Source organism: Ornithodoros turicata, chromosome 8 (genome assembly GCF_037126465.1).
Source record: "Ornithodoros turicata isolate Travis chromosome 8, ASM3712646v1, whole genome shotgun sequence".
NCBI lineage: Eukaryota > Metazoa > Arthropoda > Arachnida > Ixodida > Argasidae > Ornithodoros > Ornithodoros turicata.
In genome coordinates this window covers 40313658-40334513 of record NC_088208.1, presented here as the reverse complement: position 1 = coordinate 40334513, position 20856 = coordinate 40313658, and the positions used below count along the sequence as shown (strand labels likewise).

At 45.8% G+C, this 20856-nt stretch overlaps 4 protein-coding genes across 6 annotated transcripts; 2 read left to right on the top strand and 2 right to left on the bottom strand.

The window, feature by feature from the left end:
- Window positions 1–259: 259 nt before the first annotated feature.
- LOC135367348 (protein transport protein Sec23B-like) lies at window positions 260–3338 on the bottom strand. The gene is made up of 2 exons (XM_064600563.1): window positions 1427–3338; window positions 260–928 (listed from the first exon to the last, which is right to left on the bottom strand). The coding sequence occupies exons 1-2, from the start codon at window positions 3221–3223 to the stop codon at window positions 398–400; spliced, it is 2328 nt and encodes a 775-aa protein (XP_064456633.1). The 5' UTR covers window positions 3224–3338; the 3' UTR covers window positions 260–397.
- A 191-nt stretch (window positions 3339–3529) lies between these two features.
- LOC135367350 (ADP-ribose pyrophosphatase, mitochondrial-like) lies at window positions 3530–6181 on the top strand. Of its 2 annotated transcripts, none has more exons than XM_064600565.1 (6): window positions 3530–3688; window positions 3930–4132; window positions 4194–4376; window positions 4438–4549; window positions 5016–5159; window positions 5893–6181. In XM_064600565.1, exons 1-6 carry the CDS (start codon window positions 3620–3622, stop codon window positions 6115–6117), a joined length of 936 nt encoding a protein of 311 aa, XP_064456635.1. In that variant the 5' UTR covers window positions 3530–3619; the 3' UTR covers window positions 6118–6181. The 2 variants fall into 2 exon arrangements, with proteins under 2 accessions (XP_064456635.1, XP_064456636.1); XM_064600566.1 differs by lacking the exon at window positions 3530–3688 and adding an exon at window positions 3750–3815.
- A 143-nt stretch (window positions 6182–6324) lies between these two features.
- Window positions 6325–12081, bottom strand: LOC135367349 (ras-related GTP-binding protein A-like). The gene is made up of 8 exons (XM_064600564.1): window positions 11915–12081; window positions 11694–11793; window positions 10562–10692; window positions 9164–9322; window positions 8878–8973; window positions 8536–8658; window positions 7356–7563; window positions 6325–6515 (listed from the first exon to the last, which is right to left on the bottom strand). The coding sequence occupies exons 1-8, from the start codon at window positions 11945–11947 to the stop codon at window positions 6412–6414; spliced, it is 954 nt and encodes a 317-aa protein (XP_064456634.1). The 5' UTR covers window positions 11948–12081; the 3' UTR covers window positions 6325–6411.
- Window positions 12082–13372: 1291 nt separating this feature from the next.
- LOC135367346 (uncharacterized) lies at window positions 13373–20855 on the top strand. 2 transcript variants are annotated; one of them, XR_010414430.1, is made up of 8 exons: window positions 13373–13429; window positions 16463–16825; window positions 16907–17056; window positions 17173–17267; window positions 17685–17886; window positions 17941–18192; window positions 18549–19071; window positions 19109–20855. XR_010414430.1 is itself a non-coding variant. In XM_064600561.1 (7 exons), the coding sequence occupies exons 1-7, from the start codon at window positions 13405–13407 to the stop codon at window positions 18761–18763; spliced, it is 1302 nt and encodes a 433-aa protein (XP_064456631.1). In that variant the 5' UTR covers window positions 13373–13404; the 3' UTR covers window positions 18764–20855. The 2 variants fall into 2 exon arrangements, 1 of the variants encoding a protein (XP_064456631.1); XM_064600561.1 differs by having other exon boundaries at window positions 18549–20855.
- Window position 20856: the final 1 nt, after the last annotated feature.

The window sequence follows — 20856 nt, the reverse complement described above, 5'->3', positions numbered from 1 at the left end:
GTACACAGTAATATACTTAAGGTAGTACTTCATACTTGAAGCCCTCCCCGTCACGGACCGAACCATTCACCTTTCACAAAACTGGTCTGGAATTGGCTTCCGACTTGGCCCAAATAAAGAATGGCAGTTCAACTTTGCATTCTTTAATTGAAGTATGTAAGTGGGCAATATGAGAGCTGCGTTTCATAGCCTCATCTACTAGTATAGCACTGATCCGCCAGACGTCTCAGTACAGTTACATGAACCTTGCTCCGGAACAAACAAGGCAGAAAGTGTGTTTTATTTTGAAAAAGATGCTCACTACATGATAAAACAATATTTAAAGCTGGCTCCAATTTTAAATAACTGCCTCATTTTCTAAGTTAACAGTGAACAGAACTTTGTAAATAGTACAATTTCAGGCTGAACTGGAAACGGCCAACTTTTTTAGGTGCTCCATGAAGACTTGCAAGCTGACATCGTCCGTAAGGACGGGCGACCCGCCGGCATCCTGCTGGCCCCAGTTGTAGGCGTTGTTATGTGTCACAGACGGATTCACTTTCGAGAGCAAGAATCTCGCCTGAGACCCTCCCTGGTCGCAAACAATGTAGCGCGGCATCGGGAATCGTGTCTGCAGGATCTCCTGCGCGTCGTCTTCTGGAGCCTGCAGGAGTTGACGGAAGTTCTCGTGCTCCGCGGAGTTGTGGTACCCGGCTTTCCGCCACTGGGCGATGGTTTCACCGTGGAAGATGACGATGTGGAAGAAGGTGTCCATGAGGAGGATGCGGTCTGGCTGGATGCTGCTGGTGTCCAGGAGGACTGGTTCTGGAGGCCCACTGAAGGAGTATGCATAGAGGATGGGCTGGATCATGATCAGCGACTGGGTCAGATCTTCGCGGTTCAGCATGTGCCGATAGTACGATGTCTCATCAGGGCTGTTGTTGAATACCTACGTGTACATGTAAACATGAGGTTATGTTTGGGACGTACAAACCAGGAGTTTGAAATTAAAGTAACCGCATTACACCAAAGCAAAGTCGAGCCGAAATGTCAAAACATAAGAATTTGTGCAATCTGTGACTGGTGCTCTCGCATTTTCTTCAGACCACAGGTCGGCTACTGCATGTTGGAATTATCTCTGGATGCATCAATTTTTTTTATAAATTATCGCCAGACAACTCGTATCAATACCAAGCAGTAGAGCTGCGATCCCATTTTCCGAGTGGGGTTACAGTCTAGGGGCGGGGATGCATTTTTTTTATAGTGTCCTCGTGAACTTAAAAGAACATTAAATTACTTTGTAGCTCCGTTTGGGTCCGGACAGATAAATGTAGACCCACGCGCTGCTCTAGTCTCCACCATCAAGTCAGTCCCAATGAACTGCTAATGTAGCACCCCATCATAGACACTGTTGTCGGCTGCTGAAGCAACAGACACGCTCTCCTACCTGCAAGAACATTGACCTTCTCAGATGGAACATGAACTGCGGGTAGAGCGAAAAGTTCTCCGCGTAACGGAAGGAACCGGGGTCATCCTTGTTGTACTCCCCAAACTTCTGACACAGCTTGATGAGGGTGCGGTCAATGAAACGCAGCACATCCGATCCATCCTCTTCACTCTCTGCCTTAAAGCACGCCAGTCGACCCATCAGCACGGCTGCCGCTTCCTGGTCGAAACCCGCCGAGATGTGGTGCAGGTTCGCGGATGCGTCGGCCCAGTTCCTCGCTATCGTCGTAACTCTCACCCTCTTCTGTCCGCTCGGATGTTGGTATTGCGTGATGAACTGCAGGCAGCCTCGACCGCCCTGCGGAATCGGTGCGTTGTGTTGGTTCGCCACTTCCAGGAAAATGCCGACCGTAGTGTTCCGCGTCAGCGAGCACAGCTTCCACTGGCACGTCCCACCCATTCCGGTCTCGATGTCGGAGACGCTCGAGCTCTTGACGTTCGTCGAGATGCAGGGTCCGATCGCTCCGGCCACCTTGAGCTCGCGCGACGCCTTCACTTCGAGCAGGGCGTTGAACCCCATCCGAAACTCGCCCCTGGCGTCTTTCGAGAACACCCTCTGGAATGTCTGCTTGAAGAGGGATGAGTTGAAAGAATCTCCCATGACGACGTGGCCTCCCGTCATGTTGGGGCAGTACTTCATCTCGTGGAGCCCCGTCTGGTCCAGTGCGCAGGCGTAGATGTCGATGGTGTGGCCGTTTGTGCTGGCACGCTGACCGAGAGCGTCGTAGTGTTTTATGGCTCGCCGCATGTGTTTGCAGTTGTCTTTGGAAATGTCATGGTGAGAACGGATGGTCACCTTGAGTTCCTCTCCGACAATCATCCCGGGGCCCTGAGTGCAGGCTCCACCCGTGAAGAGCATGATGCGCGCACCAGTATTTGGATAGGTGCACTCCAGAAGTCCGACAGCTATGGACAGCGCAACGCCGGTGGACCTTAGAGGGCGCTTGCCCTGCGCAACGGGCCACGGATCACGCTGAAGACCTTCCAAGAGATCAGTCAGACTCATGTCGCATTTTTCCACCGGTTGAAGAAATCTGCTTGCCGGATGTTGGGGTGGGCCTTTCTGGTGAGGTTGTTGTTGCTGCGCTGCCTGCTGGGGTGTCATACGCCCCACTCCGAGCATGTCTTGGATTTGCTTGGCTGTCAGGTCTTTCGTGCCACGAAACACGTAGCTCTTGGTGCAACCCTCGCAGCACAGTTCGTGGACTTGGACCATTTTACCGAAGGTTATCAAACCGATCAAAGCGTTGGGTGGCAGAAGCGATAGTGACATCTGAAGAGATTCCTTCAAAGCTGTCAATTCGTCATCGTCGAGGCAGGTATCGACGACGAGAAGGAATATAGGCGGTATACACGTCGCACGCATTATAGTGTACTCTATAGTCGAGAACTGTGGGATGAGTTCGGCCGGCTGGTGCTGTTCAGAGATTGATGCATATTGGGGAGGAAATGGATTGCGTTGGAAGCAGAAGTTACAAACCCACAGCTTTGCGCGATAGTCCACTTGGCAAAGTGGGTTTAGAATTGCTCTGCACGTTTGTCGCGTACACAGTACCGGGTCGTATTGGATAGGAGGCAGATCTGGTCGCTCCTTGAGCGGAGTCAGCAGACATCCTAGGGGTATCACCAGTCGTGTGGCTTCCAGCCGACTCGACGGCCACACATTCCAGCTAAACCTGATGCCGTCGCGATCTTCGTTTTTCTGTATGAAATCTTGGTACGTTTGATAGGTTGCCATGTCGGTAGGATCCCGACAAGTACTGCCACGTAATTGTTGTATGTACGCTGGTTATTCCGGCCGCACAGAAAAAAGTGTCACGCAAAAATTCCGCACCGCCACCTGGAGTTTGTTTTGCTGCGAACGGTGGCCAGACGACCGTAAGAGCAAGAGCTTCTCCAGCCGAAGTGTGTTACAATACAAATTATATTTGCAAGATTTACTTCTAGGTTCTTCACTTGCGCATAGTTTTATATAAGTATTTCATTTTAATGCCGGCTCATTGTTTTTGTAAACGTCAACTGCACGCGAATTCCGAAACTAAGTAATCAAACTTCTGTATTGACGAGAGAAGTTATCTTGCGCTGCGCTATCTATTGCAATGTGTTCCGAATGATTGACGGTTCCGTGTAATGTATGAGCCTGTCCGAAAACCGTACTGCTTCAGACGCAAGCGTTTTTATTCAGCTAGTTAGCTTATTGACGGTATGGTATACATGTCTTATTGGTAAACAAAGCATTACCACTCCACTGCATTCTTTTGGTTGGCGTCACCGTCTTGCAATTCGGCTTCACCTCACACTTTCTGCAATGTATAGCTAGATCAAGTTAGGTTAGTGAGACAGGGAGGTGGCTCTAATGGCAACGCCAACCAAGAGAATATATCCCACCCACTAATACCGCGCAAGGTAAAAACGCAATTAATCACTCTCGTCTCTTTACTTAGATAATGAGCATGCAGGCAGCAGGATTTAAAACTCTGGCTCACGGATTGCACACCAAGTGCAGGAATGCAATCTATCCGGGAACACAGGTGATGCGACTTGCCGTATCAGATAACAGGGTCCCTTGGAGTGCAGCGTGGCCAGAATATAACCCCCCTTCTTTGAGCCTTCACAAATCACAGCCCTGGGCTGATATGGATATCGGGTATGTATCCTATACGCTTTCTTCGAGCAAGTACACGTCGACAAACGAAGTACTCTTCCAGTGCTAAAGACTTTTCTCCGCGATGGAATGCACTCGACGGCAAAGTGGACCGCAGCAGTCACGAAGGCCCGTACGAGGTCAGAGGTGGGGTCCCTCTGAACCCACACGGGAGGACAGGGCTGGCGGGACGAGGACGGCTCGGTCGATGGGGACCAAATCATGCAGCAGACCCCATCGTCACAAGGTTTCAACGTTACTGCACCTTTGCTAGCACGACACATTGTCTTTGTTTTTGTTCCTCACAGGTGGAAGAGAGACGTACACGGAAACGTCGTCCACCATGATATCACTCAGCTTCCTGTCCTGCAATTTGTTGCTGTTGCACGCAAAGATTGTGGGGAATGGGCTATCCCAGGGGTTAGTTTGACACATTCTCTTTCTAGTAAAATCACTGGCTGCAGCAGCCAACGTCTTAGAATGAGTGCTTCTGGGTTAACTCACTGCCATCTAAGCTATGTAAGGCCCAATTGTTAATTGATGCGAAATGGCAAATTGGTCCTGCCAATCGCAGCCATGCACGCAGTGGCCGTAGTCGTGGAGACGTGCCCACTTCAGCCGCACACATAGCCGTTCTTAGCCACGGGCTCACTTGAAGTTGTCTGAAGCAGACAACACTCCATAATGAAGAAAGGAGAAGCATCACCGCTTCCTCTAGTCTAGAAGCCATTGGTTCAGTACTCTTAAAAGTATTGGATTTGGGAGAGTGAGGTTTCCCTCACAAAATATTTTGTTTTTTGTGGACTGTAAAATACTACCTGCTAGCAAAACGTGGCTAGCAGATTTCCCGCGACTGATTAAATGGAAGAAGACTACCATCTTTCAGGGTATGGTGGATCCTGGCGAGTTGGCATCTTCTACTCTCAGGAGAGAGTTTTGTGAAGAGTCCCTCAACAGCCTCTCTTTGACAGCCCAACAGAGACAGGAGCTGGAGCAGAGTCTCACTCAATTCTTCACCAATGGCACGCAGGTAACAGAGTACCCCGCCCCTCATACTTTTCACCACTTTTTGATAACTTCTGTATCTGTGTGACCATGGATATCCCAAATTGGGTACCCAGCCATACTTCCGTGAAATTGAGTGCAATGTACCGCAGTTTGTCATTGTGATATGGCATGTGCATTGTCATTTTTCTGTTTCTTGCTTAAACTGGACAGGGGTACTCTATAGCCATTCCAAACTACCATAAGTCATCAGTAGGGCCCGGAATTTTAGGCATTTGCCTATAAATTCCTATAAACACCTAAATGTGACATTTTCGGGGCTACATGCCTTTTTATCGGCTGTATCGAATTGTGGCCTTTTTCAGCAATTTTAGATGCCATAATAGCATTTTTAGGAATTAAACTGCAAGTACGCCTTTCGGTCTTTTGTTGAGTGCGGCACTTTTTGTGTCTGCGTGTTTGCTTCTTTTGTTGTTTTGTGTGTGTGTGTGTGTTTTTTTTTCATTTGGTTTTCTTCAGTACCTTGGTTTGCTGGTTTGATATTTGATCCAAAGATTTGACCTTGCTTCACCTTTCAAGATCATCGAAGGCGTGGCCTCTAAATGAGTATGTTTTCCTTGATGGAGCATTCTGAAACATTTCTGTATTTTTGAGTGCCTATACTTCCGGGCCCTAGTCATCAGTGAGGACATAGAAACAATATAATTACATATAACAAGTTTTGAAGCAGCACAGTGGTACACCTGACAATTTTGCAGGTATACAAAGGTTACGTTGATGATCCGCGCAACACCGACAATTCCTGGATGGAGACGATAGCCTGCAACTTCCACGATGAAGACGTGACGAGCCGACTCGCCCTTCAGGCCGGTGACGATGCGGCCCGAGTCCGGTGGACCGACATCGAGGCCTGCCTTCCACTTTACGCCTCCCACACTGAACTCGTGCACAGGGTCGTGCAGATTCACGCGGCACACTGGTGACAACGGCCAATGACCTCCTTGCCACTAACGGACCTTACTAAATAAATAAAGCCAAAGCAAAGGGTCCGGAGCCGTCGATATTTCGGTTGCGCCGGCACGTCGTCGGGCTTTGACATCAGATTCATCCTTCTCGGTTTCATTTGTCTCGGCTATTACAACGCCGCTCGAGAAATAGCCCTGCACCAAGAACTCAGTGATGCGTGAGGGTACATAATAAATGGATCTTTAGTTTATTTAATATTTAAACGAAGCGCGAGAACAATTTCACATCTTATAGGAATTACAAACGGGGGACTATCTCCGCAGCGCATGTCCGGACTGAGTCTGCTGTCGACCACTTTCCAATTTTTCGAAGTGCTTGCGGGCATTCTTGATGTTGATCAGGGTGGCAGCGGATGCTGTAATTATGACAGAACATCCGTTAAACAGGAGATGGTATGCAACCCATTCTAGGCTCACCCACTGCTCTTTCTGCGCCGCAGAACCTGTGCATACGCAGTGTATATGCAGATCAAAAGTGACAAGCTACACATCAGCTAAAGGGACAGTCGCGTGTGTTTTAGTCGATTTTGAAACTATGGTGTCATCATTTTATTCCTCATTGACTACCGACCAAGATATTGAAAATCCCGGGCGAAATAGTGGCGGAGTTTGTTGTTATGTTTGTGCCGTTATTCGATGAAATATGTTGCAAGAGCAGACGATCACTCCCCAAGAACCAATTACGGTGCGACATTGAGAAAAGAAATGCCGTGGCCATGCGGGTGTCTGGAGGGTGCTGCCCTCTCTTTCCTCTGGTTATGGAGTAATGTCACACTACTAAGGCCTCTGCAGCTGCAGAAGCAGTGCTAAACTTTGTTTAATATCCGAGGACTTTTCAGAAAAATCTAGCCTAGCAGATCATCGGCTGATGACGATATACTGGTTTCCAGATGCGATCGTCCCTTTAAGCTGATTGTTCTTCAATAGGAAAAAAATTGAATTTCGAACTTGAACCACAGCCATAAGAAGGATAGAGGGAAGCAAAGGATTTGCAAGGAGGCGTCCTCTCCCAATGTCCAAATTCAGGAATTACCTTACATACAATCTCATTTCTAAATAGTTTAATATGTTTATTGCATAGTTAATGCGCTATTCAATTCAATTTTATTTTTCCTTTCGGATGGGGGACAGTAAAGAAAACATTATGAACCAGAAGGCAAACTTTCTGGTACCTAGCTTAATAATATAATACTTACGCATGCTTGGATCAGCCATTACTACCATGATGTAGGTATTTGGTGTGAAGAGGTCGATGAAGGCAGCAAAGTGCCCGTTGCGCACCTGCATACTGTGGAACTGGGCGGCCAGTTTGCTGCAGCTCAGTTTGAACTGTTTGATGATGTTGGAGACCTTCTCAAAACGGTGGGCGTCGTGGTGTTCCTGCCGCTGGCAATGACTGATTATCTGCGTGCGCGTTTAACGATCGAGTAGGTAAGCAGAGTCAGATCTAATCACACGATGAAATGCTTTCCTAAACTGATCACAGCCTGGTGGTTCTTAAGCGAACTCAGGGTGTCTACCAACCTGGAAAACCAGGAATTGTCGGGGAAGTTGCCAAAAAACTGCTCACGTCGGGAAAATGGCAGGCAAGTTGACGATGATGATGATGATTGGAGTTTTAATGGCACATTGACAACACAGGTCATAATGCGCCAACACTGTGATTAAAATTAGACTAGTAAAAAGTTGGGTGCAATACTTAAAAAGGGGAGAAGTAACATCTAAAATAGAAGACTAACTCAACACAAGACTTACGATTCCAGTGTCTCTTAAAAAATTAAAAATTCCACTGAAAGGGACAATAGCCCCATCGCCAAGCAAGAGCGCTGGATGAAGAGGCAAAAAATACGTATAAACTTTGTGAAATGATGTTGACTATGGATTTCGTGGTGTGGGCAGGTGATAAATTGCAGGCAAGTGACATGACGATTGAGTGACAACGTCGCAGCTTTGTTCCAGCGAGTAGCAGTTCGCCGATACGGCAAGCTCAAAGGCAGAAAAGTAGAGCAGCCTCGCTAATAAATTACTCGTAACAAAAAGTACGAGGGTCATAAACGAGGACAGTACTAGCTCTCCCTTCCACAGGAAAAACGTTGGTTCTTTTGAACAGTAAAGAGAAACATGTATTCTCTTTGTTTGAATTCAATAAATGAGCCGTATCATCCTATTATTCGATAACTGATCTGTTTTACGAGTGATCTCTATCGAAACATAGGAGCAGACACCGTGTTGCCTTTTGTTTTGGTCAGGGAATTTGAAAACCTGCGAAAACCAGGAAAAGGCAGGGAATTCGAAGGCTAGAGTTTGGTAGACACCCTAGGAACTACCCTTGTGGCATGCAGAAGGAAAGCCTGCTTGCAAAGCACAAAACCTCACCAGAAAAGTGGCTCTCTCGAACAGCAGGACCTCGTTTGCATCAATGATGTCTGTAAACTGTTGCAGGTTGGCTTCTAGTTGCCGTACGTTAGGAATGAGTGTGTACACAATAGACGACCACGCCTACAAGCATAAAGTGGTGTCATCGTCATGAAATCACGAAAGGATGACGGCTAGTAAGATTTAAGACTGTCACTTGGCAGGAAGGGATTCTAAATTCTAGACAATTAGCTGATTAGGATCGATTAAGGGATTATTAATTTATGAGGATTTAATCGGGATATTGATTGATTAATAGATGCGATTAATTCATTAGGATTAATTAATTATGCTAGGAGATACCTTGTAGAGCGTTTCATCCCATATGGACGTCCTGAAGCAAATACATTCCAACGGTTTCGAGAGCCTGGTTAGATCTTCTTGTCTCAGTTGAAAGATCTGGAAAGAATACACGTAGAAGGTCTACGGTGTGAGCGACCACTTAACAAACTGCCTTTGCCGGTCTGCATTCACCCATCTTGGAAAATGGTGAAGAGGCAAATACAGATTAACACTGAAGAGCCGAGGTTTGAGATAAACGTATGTTATGCAAATTTAGTCATTGTAAAGTCAGTAATAAAGGGTGTACCCTGTCTCTTTCTTCTTCTGGCACAAGGTCCATCTTGTGCACGAGGCAAAAAATTTTGGCCCCTGCAGAGTTCTGCAGAATAGCCTCCAGGCAGGACTGGTAATAGTGGAGGTCCTTTTCCAGTTCACGGGATTCCACATCAAACACATAGATCAACACCTGCATCAACACACAGCGTGATAAGACCAACATGCTTCCTGCGCTTGGCTCTGTGTCAGTAACTCAATACAACAAATTATGTTAAAACAATATTTTGTTTCATAACAGGACAGTATGCCCCGTACTTGTAGACCGTCCCACACATGGCAAAGGAAAGAACATGTGGAAAGTATCAAACTGGGAACTGCACAATACGTACATATTTACTCAGAAAAAAAAAAAAAAAAAAGCACAGCAGCCTCTGATTAGTGAGACAAGGTACTGTGATTCAACGATGATGATGATGAACATAATTCGTAAACATAGTTCATAAATAATATATACAGGGTGTTTATTTTTATTTGTTACAGAATTTTTATTAAAAAATTACCAGAGCAAATAGGTGCCATTTTTGCTGTTGAATTCTACGGTTAAGCTGACATCCCCTCAAAGAAAGTATGAAACTACAAGATGACTAATTACGTACGTTATTAATTAGAGGAACGCGTTACTTGTTTCCTAATTAGTGAAGGAGTGATACCCACCAAAATTAACTGACGAATGAAAATTCATTATTGCGGTGTATGTCTGTCACTACATCAAGTGAACAAGCTCAAAAACAGAACTGTACCACAAAACACGCTCAGAACAAACTATCATTCCCTTTCTCGATTTGTTAAAACTTGGAGGCATATGCCTTTTTGTGGCCACTTGGACAGGTATGTTAATCACCACAAAAATGGGTGTACGCAAAGCGCTCTCCTCAAATAGAAAAACTGTGTAGTTCGGCCCAATGGCCTGTGCAGAGCATGTTATGTGGTAAAGTTGTATTTCTAGAGTAGACGAGTGTAATTTTGATGCACGTTGAAACTGCGGCTGCTATCTTTGCACTACCGCTGCTTTCCTGCACTGTGGTTCCACCTATCAGAGACCCTTCGAACTACGAGCATCACTGTTGCCAACTTATGAAACAATAAGAAGCTTATTCAAAAGGTACTTTGAAGGTTTCTCGCTCATAGCTACAGGTTTTCCCGGCGATTTTAATCCAAGCGCCATCGAAATTAATCCACGTGCCATGCAAACTTTATGGGACATGGATTAATTTAGCTGGCACTTGGATTAAAATCGCCGGGAAAACCTGTAAAGACAAAATTAAAATTTCCCTGTTGTAAGGAACGGAGTAACCCAGCAAAGTGAGCGAGTAACGACTAGACAATTCTGTTACAGTTTCTGCAACCATGTGTCACACCTTCAGCGCACCTCAACATTGCGGAAGATGGTGTCCTTCTGGCTGGCAAAATAGTTTTCCATGAAAGCCTCCTGGCCTCCACAGTCCCACAGGTTAAGAACCAGGTTCCCCAAGAACCGCACGTGCGAGTGTTCCACATCAACTGAAAAGGACGTCAAAGCAGATGTTCAAACTGGTGATCATTAATGCGACTCAAAAAATACTCTCTAGTTTACTTGTTTGTTATGGGAGCTTATACAGTTTCATATAGAGTCAGGGGTCCCTAACAAGCTAATGTGGGACCTGTTGTTCCCCAACTTCCAACTAATCTCCCGTTGCCGTGACGTCGCTCCGAAAAGCACTCGACTGGCGGAGAACATCGCAATCAGTGCCAGGTCTGACCCATCTTCTTTCGAGGGGTGGCAGGATGTTGACATGCTGTCGCTTGTTGTCAACACGTGTGGAAACAGACTCGACAAAAAACAAAATCTGGCGCAATCTTTGGGGAGACTTTGAGACGTGTCTGTCTTGCCACTAATATCTTAAAAAATTATTGCGCAAGTTTGCGATAATTTGCGATGACGTCCCGAAGATTGCCCGAGATTTTGTTCTACTCAATTGAGATTTACCGCAGCTATCACGAGGACAACACATGTGCACTTTTTTTTTAGTTCCGTGTTAGCGCCGCTAAGCAACTCTGGCTATGAGTGGCGTATAGACGCGGATAGATGGAGAGAAGACAGCAGGGAAGAGTGGGGGACATGGGGCCGACTTCAGCGGGAACTGTGCCGACATTAGTCTGGAATGTCCTTGGAAAACCCAGGGAAAACCTCATACAGCGCTGCCAGTCACCTCCTAGTCTTAGCATAAGGAAAGCGATCATCCTAACCACTATGCCACGGGAGCTGGTCATGTGCACTGTCAGACTAATCGAAGAGTGCAATTAATTTGAGGACATGAAGTGTTCATCTGGAAAACTCATAAATGAGAAACCTACCGAATTCTGATAAGAGGGTATTTTTTAGACAATTTGTAATGAGCAGCTAAAAAAAAAGTACAGCTCATCGCTCTTTAAATCGCAGAACAACCTGCATCGTGCGCAGGTTCTTGTAAGACTCTACAACATAATAAAGTAAGTAGAATCTGCCGTATATATGTACTCACTTGTGGCACCCAGCCTCCGAGTATCTCTCGCGATGTAGTTGGCAAATATGATGGACCTCATGCTGGTCTTCCCCGACCCACTTTTCCCCATCAAAAGTACCTGCAATAATCCCAACGCCGTTACAGTCCCGAGCTACACTTGCCTTTCGACAGCACTGTTGACAAGTCCCTTTCAACCGCAGCATGATCGTATTTTACGTGACTCTGAAATCTCAACTTACTTTCTTCTTCATTGCGCTTGTCTTGTTCTGCATAGTACCTCAGACGTGATCAGAGAAAGGCTGACGGGCCCAATGCTCATGCCGCGGTCTCGTGACCAACAGACATCAAAGCATCAAAGATATCAACATGGATATCAACATACAAATGATGGCGGACATACACCCATACACTCCTACTCCTACGCCCGCCTTGTTGCGCTTCAAAAGGTAGTGCCGGAAGACCGAATTCGTGTTTTGTGAATTTACAAATTGGCGTTTGCGTAAAGAGTGTTTGCATACGAGAGACGTATGAGATACATTAATGCTGCAAATTAATCGCACTTTTTTTTTTTTTTTTTTTTGTTACATGTTCCGTAGAAAAAGCAAGCGCTTTACATTCATTCACGCTCTGCGCATGCGCTGTGGGCGCGAAGTTTCGCCAGTTTCGCTTTGCAGACGAACTCTCTTTCCTTGAACAAAGCAGGCAAACGAGCTGGACACGTTAAACGGGCAATATTTCCTTGAACATGAGGACAACTTGGACGATACACGCAAGAGTTCGAACTGGACACAGAGAACCAGACAGAGACTAGAGACTTCGTAGAGCATAGGAAGACGCAAGCGAGCTCTGGTACAAGTTGAGTTAGTTAAGTCCAGTTGAGTCTCGTCCTGTCCATTTGTTTGTCCCCGTCTCTATGTAGTTTTGGGAAATTTAGGTTCCAGATTCAGGGAGATGTTGCCATCTACTCTCTCTCCCTCTCTCTTTTTTTTTCTTTTTCTTTTTTAACTGGGAAGCTAAAAGGTGGTATAAAAGAAAGTTACAAGAGAAATGTCAAAATCTTGATGCAATATGTAAAAAAAAAATGTGACTTTCAAGCTTCGAATGAGGCCACACACGTGCAACAACTCACAGTCGAGCGGAATTGTGAGATAAATGCATTTCAGTATGGGCACTAATTATGTATGCAATAATACCGTTTGAAAAATAAAAACTCAATAAAAGTGCGCATTTTATTCTAGGATTACATCCACTGTGTTTTAATTATGTAATCGTCTTACATTATATACATTCGTTATTGCTGTTCGCGATATTACAGCTTGGGAAACATCCAAGATATTGTGAGACAATGAAAGAAAAAGCTCCTTTGAAGGTTTCCTGCAAGATGTTACTATTTGGAGAAATTTTTCGGTAAAACTTTTTTCGTACACAGAAAATTGCTCCTGATGGAGTAATCAGTTAATCCTCGTATCAGGAGATGTATCGATGTAAATTGTCAGTGAGAAAATGCGCAACAACTTCACAATATGCGTACATATTATTAGAGCTCCTTTGTTGTTTTTCGATAGTGAAATTCCTTCCCTGCGTGTGCGCGACCTAGACCCGTACAACGGGAAATACTCACGGAGTCATCGTGTTGCGTAGACAGAGCACTGGACCGAGAGTATTTTCCGAGAATAAAAGGGGGTCGAGCGGCGCGCTCGAGGGTAGGCAAGCGTCTTCTGCTGCACCGATGGCGACTGTCGACGAAACACCTCGTGAGTCCGTTTGATCTTTCTATGCAAACGATGTAATTGAGATTCAATAATCGTAATTACGTGCACGTTATCACGCTCTTGTCATCATTGCTTGCATCGCACCTACTAAATTTTCTTTTCCGCGCTTAGACGCTCAAAATTATGACCGGCAGAGGTGACAGCTTGGCGCCGGGTCGAGTTGTCAAAACTCATTAGCACATCCAATCTTTCTGCTCCTTCCACGATATTTTCATCTCAGTCCTCTTTTATGACATTTTACGGGTTCCTAGCGAGATTTCTCACAGTTTCGAGCTCTTATACGAAGGGAACATAAAGAAAACCAGAATCCATTGGTCCTCGGCAGCATTATATTCGAGTCCTCCTGTCAAATTCCTGCTGACAACGCACCGACATGACAACAAAATAGTTTGCCGTGCCGTACGAGAACTCTGCACGCGATTACCCGTATATGTGGGATGGCAGGAGGATGATTTCAAGGTGGACATGGTAAGACCACGCCCATGGCCATATTGCATCGGACCGGCGCTTGGACCGCAAGCCGTGGTAGGAGAGGCGGCGGGAGGCAATCGATACAATGGCGCCCAGACTTCGGCGTTTGTTCGCAGACGATGACTTTCCTCACGCCGCCTCACTGGCCAAAATCAGTTAATGATATTCGTTGCTTTATATGTTTGTTTGCGATGATCGCTAGGGAAATAAATGCCGTTCACTTTTATAGAAATGATGCTCAAGTGAAATTATCTGTTTCCTTCTGTCTATTTAGTAGAAGATGCTCGCAGACGATGACTTTGCTCGCGCCGCCTTAGCGGGGAAAATCTACTAACGATGTTCGTCTCTTTATGTGATTATTTCCAAAGATCTGCAGTGAAAAATGCGTTATTCACTGCAATAGGCGTGATTTCGAAATCAGGTTTCATTATTTTTTTCCTATTATTTTTTTTTTTCCCCCTTGGTAGTGGCAGGTGTACTGCAGCGTCGGTTTCGGTTATACTAGAGGAGGGAGAGGGTGGATTATTTATGCGATCTAAGAATGTATGGATCGCGTAAACAACTGCGTGCTGCCCCGTATACACGTCCGCTTGGCCTTGGGCAGCTTCTCACGAATCACCCAGAAATAAAAGCATTTTCTCCGAACGGACGGAATGCCGTGTCTTCGGCGTTTAACTCCAGAGGATACATTTCACACGGTGTAAGAGAAAAATACGCGAAAAATTCCTGGCGGAGAAGTCATGGCACATATTAATACGAAGGTAACGGGAATATACAGCATACTATTTCTTGTTTTTTCTATCTCTCTTTTTTTTTCCCTTTTTTTTAATTCATGTTGTGGTAGGGCGTTCCTGCTTAATATACTTTTTACCTTAAACCGTATAAATAAATAAAGAAATTGAAGAAACCTAGAATTAGTGCTCGATGTTCTAAAAGTCAAATACCTGACGTTGATTTTTTTTTTTTTGCTAGACTTTTGGGGGCAAAGCGCATAAAACCTATGCTGGTATCCTTTCTTGCAGAGAAAACTGACATTCTTCCAGTTCGGTTATACACGGTATCTCATTTTCCCATCGCGATTACTATAGTACCTGCAATGGGTTGTAAATAGTGCTGATAAACGTTCAATAAATTCCTTCAAACAAAACATGACTAAGCCAATGTTCGAAAAATAACGATTTCGTAGTGGGGCAAAAATACATACCGTTGGTTAACACGTGAGATACCTTTTATGAGCGACGTTTCGGCTTGAACGACCACAAACTTGCCGGTTTCGAAGTCCACACCAGCGCATCACACAAGTTCGCTCAAGCCTTTCGTGGATTCATTTTATTTTGTGGTTTCTTTCCTCTACATCGCCTTTTCCTTATCCTTTTTCTTGTATGAGTTTTGCTGCCTCGCACTAGAAGTCATCTTGACACACGGGAGGCGTGCCTGTAAAGTACACTTTGCCTCGCCATGCATGCATGTGAGGGAGAGCAGCCTTTACGGAACAAAGTGCCGTTTTGCGTTGTTGTTGTCGCTTTTCATCATTGCATAACACTCGAGTGTCCAATTTCCTTGTTATTTTTCTTAATGGACGCCAAGTCTTAATATAATTCGAAACTAATTGATTGGAAAAGCAATTACAGCAGGTGAATGGGGAACTATCACATCCTCCGCTTTCTCCTCATTGTTTTACTTTGTTTTCTTGATGCTCTTGCAGTTGCGCTTCTTCCTTTCTTTTTTTAATCTCAGGTGGCGCAACGCATATCAGTTTCGGTTTCATCGCACCGTTGCAACCTAGGAGTCGTGAAACACAGATGAAAATTATGCAGACTTCGTCTCTTTTTTTTTTTTTTTGTCTGGAACATGTCGATGAAATGCAGGGGGTCTGACAGTATCTGTGAAAAATATGCAAGTGATTTTCCTCCTTATTTTTGTGTTTATTGAAGAACGACGTTCGATGAAGAAACAAAAAAGAAATGTATTCCCTATTCCTCAAATAAAGTGTGTTTAAAAATATGTCGTCTGCATGGTACATGTAACAGACGCCTCACCGGTGCCTGCAATGACTTTCGCATATTCTTCCACACAGTTAAGTTACTCACGAGCACGAACTACAAAATTACGGCATTCCACCACGAGCCGCAGTGTTGAGCTTAGCGGCGCCAGTGATCATAAAACACTGTACAACTCGTATTGTTCGCGGGCCCCTAAGTTTCGCAAATTGAAAAATTCGCGAAATTTAAGGGCATGCGAAAATTGACACTTCCAAAACAGTGGTATACTCGAAAACTTTATTTCCATACTCTTGGTTGCTAGAGCATTTGAACTGCTTTACAGCAGCAGCGTGCGCAATGCCGCCTCAATTAAATACAGTAAGGGCAAATTAACGCGTATCACAAAGTGAGGCAACCAAGTCACGAAATTTTGCATGTGGATTTCGCGAAATTTAGTGGTCGCGAATATGTGCCCTGGTCCCGATTCGCGAGAAATTCGCGTCGCGAAATTAAAGGGTTTCACAGTAATCTAGGCTTTCTCTTCTTCTTTTTCTCTGCCCAGTGGTGCTGGTGACCGGCGCTAGTGGGTACCTAGGCTCCCACGTGGTCCAGCTCTTAGTGTCCGAAGGCCACCGGGTACGGGCGGCGCTTCGGAATGTGGACGATGCGAAATTCCTGCAAGCCTTTCCGGGAAAACATCAGGTGGAAGTAGTGGAGGCGGACTTGCTCAACGAAGAATCATGGAACAAGGCCTTGGAAGGGTGTACCTACGTGGTCCACGTCGCCGGACCGACGCCTCACTCTGCTCTGTCCAATGACCCCGTCAAGTTAGCCGTGGACGGCACTAAAGCTGTTCTCAAGGCAGCCGCCCAGTCGGGTACCGTCAAGAGGGTTGTCCTCACAAGTTCCATCAGCGCCATATGCGGTATGGAACACACGTGGTGTGGCGTTATGAAAACGTTCAAAGCGCATCTACGATAAATGTTGTCCTACTTGTCCCTGGTAGATCAATCCCAGAGTTCTTTGAGCGAGAGAGAGGGTAAGCCGTTCACAGAGGAGGATTGGAGCAATCCGGATTCAGCAGCACTGGACGCGTATGGCAAGGCAAAGACCCTGCAAGAGAAAGCCGCCTGGGACTTGGTCAAGGAACTGCCTGGTAAGTCTTTTAAAACAAGTTCCAACCCAACTGGCAATAGCAATATGTAGCGCGAAGCATTTTTTTCTGCGGAACCATTTCACTGCTCCTTTAATGTTTGGTTCCAACCTTTTCAGAGGAAAGCAAGTTTGAATTGGCGGTCATCAATCCAGGACTATGCATTGGGCCCCTCCTGCGGAAGACCACACACGGTGTTCCTACAAGCGTACTGGTAATGCATATCACAGACGCATACACAAAAGCCTATTTGAATGTAATCCTGAGAAAGTACGTCCCGACCACTACAAAGAAACGCTCTCGGGACAAAAAAGAAAATCTCTGCAGCGCCACCGCCAACAGACTACTCTCCACGTGGGAACGATTGCCTAGTTTCTGACGTCACAATCATAACGGGCGTCGGTGAAGGGGGGTGAGATGAGAGTTGGGATAAAATGGTTCCACATAACCGCAACGACCCAGTAGCGTACTTCAACTTTCCCGTAGACGCGGAACCTGCCAGCTAACTGTGAACGTCCATGTGGGCAGGAGGGAAGCTATAAATGGTTTAGCCTTTTATTTATCGTCCAAGTGATATATACTGCGTGATACCGGATGTCGAGTGGACGTCCAGTGGTTGTTCTCCGTGCAGTTGATCAAGCGCTTCATGGACCGCCCTCTTCCGTTGGTCCCTCCGGCGTCGCTAAGCGTCGTGGACGTGCGTGACGTGGCCCAGGCTCATGTGAAGGCCCTGTTCAGTCCCGACGCGGCCAACCACAGGCACATCGTTACCAACCAGAGCATCTCCGTCAAAGACATGGCCACCGCCCTCGCCAAGGAGTTCAAACCACATGGTACGTCTTGAGACACTCAAGAGTACAGGGTGTTGAGAGATGAGTTTCACACAGGTTACAGCATCTGCACTGCTGGTGCTCCGTACTTCCTCATGTGGCTCAACAGCCTGGTGGACAAGAAGAGTAAGCTCTTGCTTTCCAATACGAACACAGCGAGCGCCTACGACACGTCCCGCATGAAGGACGTCCTGTCGCTGGAACCCCGCGATGTGCAGCAATCCATCGTTGACACTGCCTATAGCATGATACAGCTGGGAGTCGTTAAAAAGTCCAAGAAGATGAAGAAACAGGAAATGTCCACGGAAAGTAAGTCGTCCACCATTTGGTTCCCTTTTTATCAGCTGTGCATGATATATAGCTCGTAACCTGCCTTTGCAAAAATCTCCCTCGGGGAATGACTAGGGCAATAAAGATTAGGGAAAAAAAACGCTCGAGTGCACCGTCCTTTTGCTATATGGCTGGATGAATGTGAGCCGTAACGTGTGGTAGCTCGCGCCATGCGCTATAGCTGGTTATAGAAATTACGGATGCCCGTTTATTCCACCAGTTGTCCCAACTCTGCTCATCCGACGTCTAGTTATCGGGGTTGGAGTTATTCGAACGTCCTGCTGGATCCAGACTTCTGGATTTGAACCTCCTTTGTCCTTTGTTGTGGCTCGCAGGCGAAACTCATCCCGAAGGTGAAGTGAATGGAGTGGAAAAAGAAGCTCCGGCGCCAGTGGAGGAAGAAGCACAAGTGAACGGGGTCAAGACGGAAACTGCCACGGAAAACGAAGAAAGGCACGACGAAGACGTAGACCAAGAAACCTCGAACGAAGCCACCAAAGAGCCCGAAGAACAACCGTCGCAGCCGCAAGTCGAGGTGGCTGCCACCTAAACATCACTTTAACGACCTATGGGTGAGAGGCCCATCGAGGAAAGTTTCACGGTTCATTTTTCTTTCACAATGTTACGCTTTTCTTTTCAAACCCAATTGAGGCGGTGAAGCAGACGGTCGAGAATGTTCAGTCTATTTTATCAACAGAAAGAATCCAATCGGCAAAATGGGACGGAGACGTATCTGACGCACATAACTTACGCGAACCCGGAGAATGAACCGAGAAAGACAAATCTTGTTTCCCTTGTCGCGAAGCTAGCAGACGACATAGGTTGCAAAATGGCGTCTCGTAGTAGCAGACGACATAGGTTGCAAAATGGCGTCTCGTAGTAGCAGACGACGTAGGTTGCAAAATGGCGTCTCGTATAGGCGGGGTGGTCTTTTCAGGAGTCTATTTCACATAGACTAGGAAGAAAAAAAAGTTTGGTTTATGCAAGTGACCTTCTCAGGTTTATTTGTTATGTAACGCAACGGAAATACCTTACGGAATGTGCAGGAGGGCTCCATAGAGAATCTCCGAGACGAATGCTTTGTGCTCAAAGCGAGCAATGTACATATGTATTCATCTAAGTCTTGGATGCCGCTGACGTTTTCACTCTGAATACGTTCCCTCGCATACGTAAATCACATTCTCCGTGTATACAGCTCGTTTTCGTGATCCCCATTGGTTAACAAAATTGTGTGTCGACAGCAAATCATATTACTCACGTATCGTAAAACATACGAGCAAGATCCGCATGAATTACCGTATTTACTCGCATAATTGACGCACCTCACCACTCAACTTAGCGTTGCGCTGTAGAGGCGATTGGTTAGTTATTATAAAGAGTCGCGGGAGAAAAGAAAGTGCCAATATTTGAGCGCCCAAGTTGGGAGTGCTCTAATTACGCGAGTAGATGCGGTATGTGTTTTCGCGGATAATCTTTGGATCAATGCGTATAACCTCAACAGCAGATACTCAAGCAGCGAATATTCGCTCCCGCTGCACTTTCACGGTGTCTGACGTACATATTTCAAAAAGTCATACGCATTATTTACTTTGATACACGTGGTATACATATTGTCGTATTTTTCTGTTCAGTTATTCTAACTGTGCAACAACACAAACAAAACAAGAAAAAAAAAATCGTCGATGAGGGTACTGTAAAACCCGACACTTTGGCTACAGTTTTTTCTATGAATGCTCAATTTTTGGGGTAACTTTTCACTTTGGACGCGCATATTTCCCTTTTTTCACGATAATATCGACCACTTTAGCATTAGTTGTATCTACCATCAAAGTCTGCCTCCATTTTCTACAGAGTCCGAGAAAAAGGAGTTTCCGAGTGGCCAAAATTGTTTCGCCGCATTTCACTTTTTTTCTACCCCTCCGGGGCCAAGAAATTTTGAAATGTACTTTTACCTGTTTTTGTAACACTTATACAAGCAGACATATCTATACATAGAAGATTAGCACTCAATAGGAAAAAAAGGCATTTATGCGCCATCGGTTAGAGCCATGCATAGAGAGAGCGTGGACGATAGAAGGTCACGTGACGCTGGCAACGGCGCAACCTTTCATCTCACACTTTGCAAGCGTGCAGCCGTTCAGCTGAGTAACGTCAGCGTGGTGTGTTGTCTTCTGTGTCCATGGTTCCTTTTCTTCTTTGCCGCACCAACGCCATCTTGAGTACACAAAGCTAATAGACGCAACCTGCCAATCATAGCTACGGCTATGGCTACGGAGACTAGCCGCCATCATCCATGGAGCGAAGGAAGGAGAGGAGGCATCGAGCGGGCCTACTCGCTCGCAACACACGTTCCACGCACCGTGATGACGTCATCCGTTCTAGTCAAAAGATGGCCAGACTCTCTCTATGCGTGGCTCCTCTGCTGGCAATGCTGACGATCAACCGCTGCCCCAGAGTGAAATTTACTGCATATTATACCATGTACTTGATTCACCATGCAATTCTGCTATTGTAGTAACAACTATACAATACCCCTGGTACTCACATTTTCTACATTTATGTCCCATGTGCATTTCCAAACTCTGCCATGTTTTTTGTGGATGCATCTTTGTATGCTTGTTAATAAATCTGGACAAACAGCAG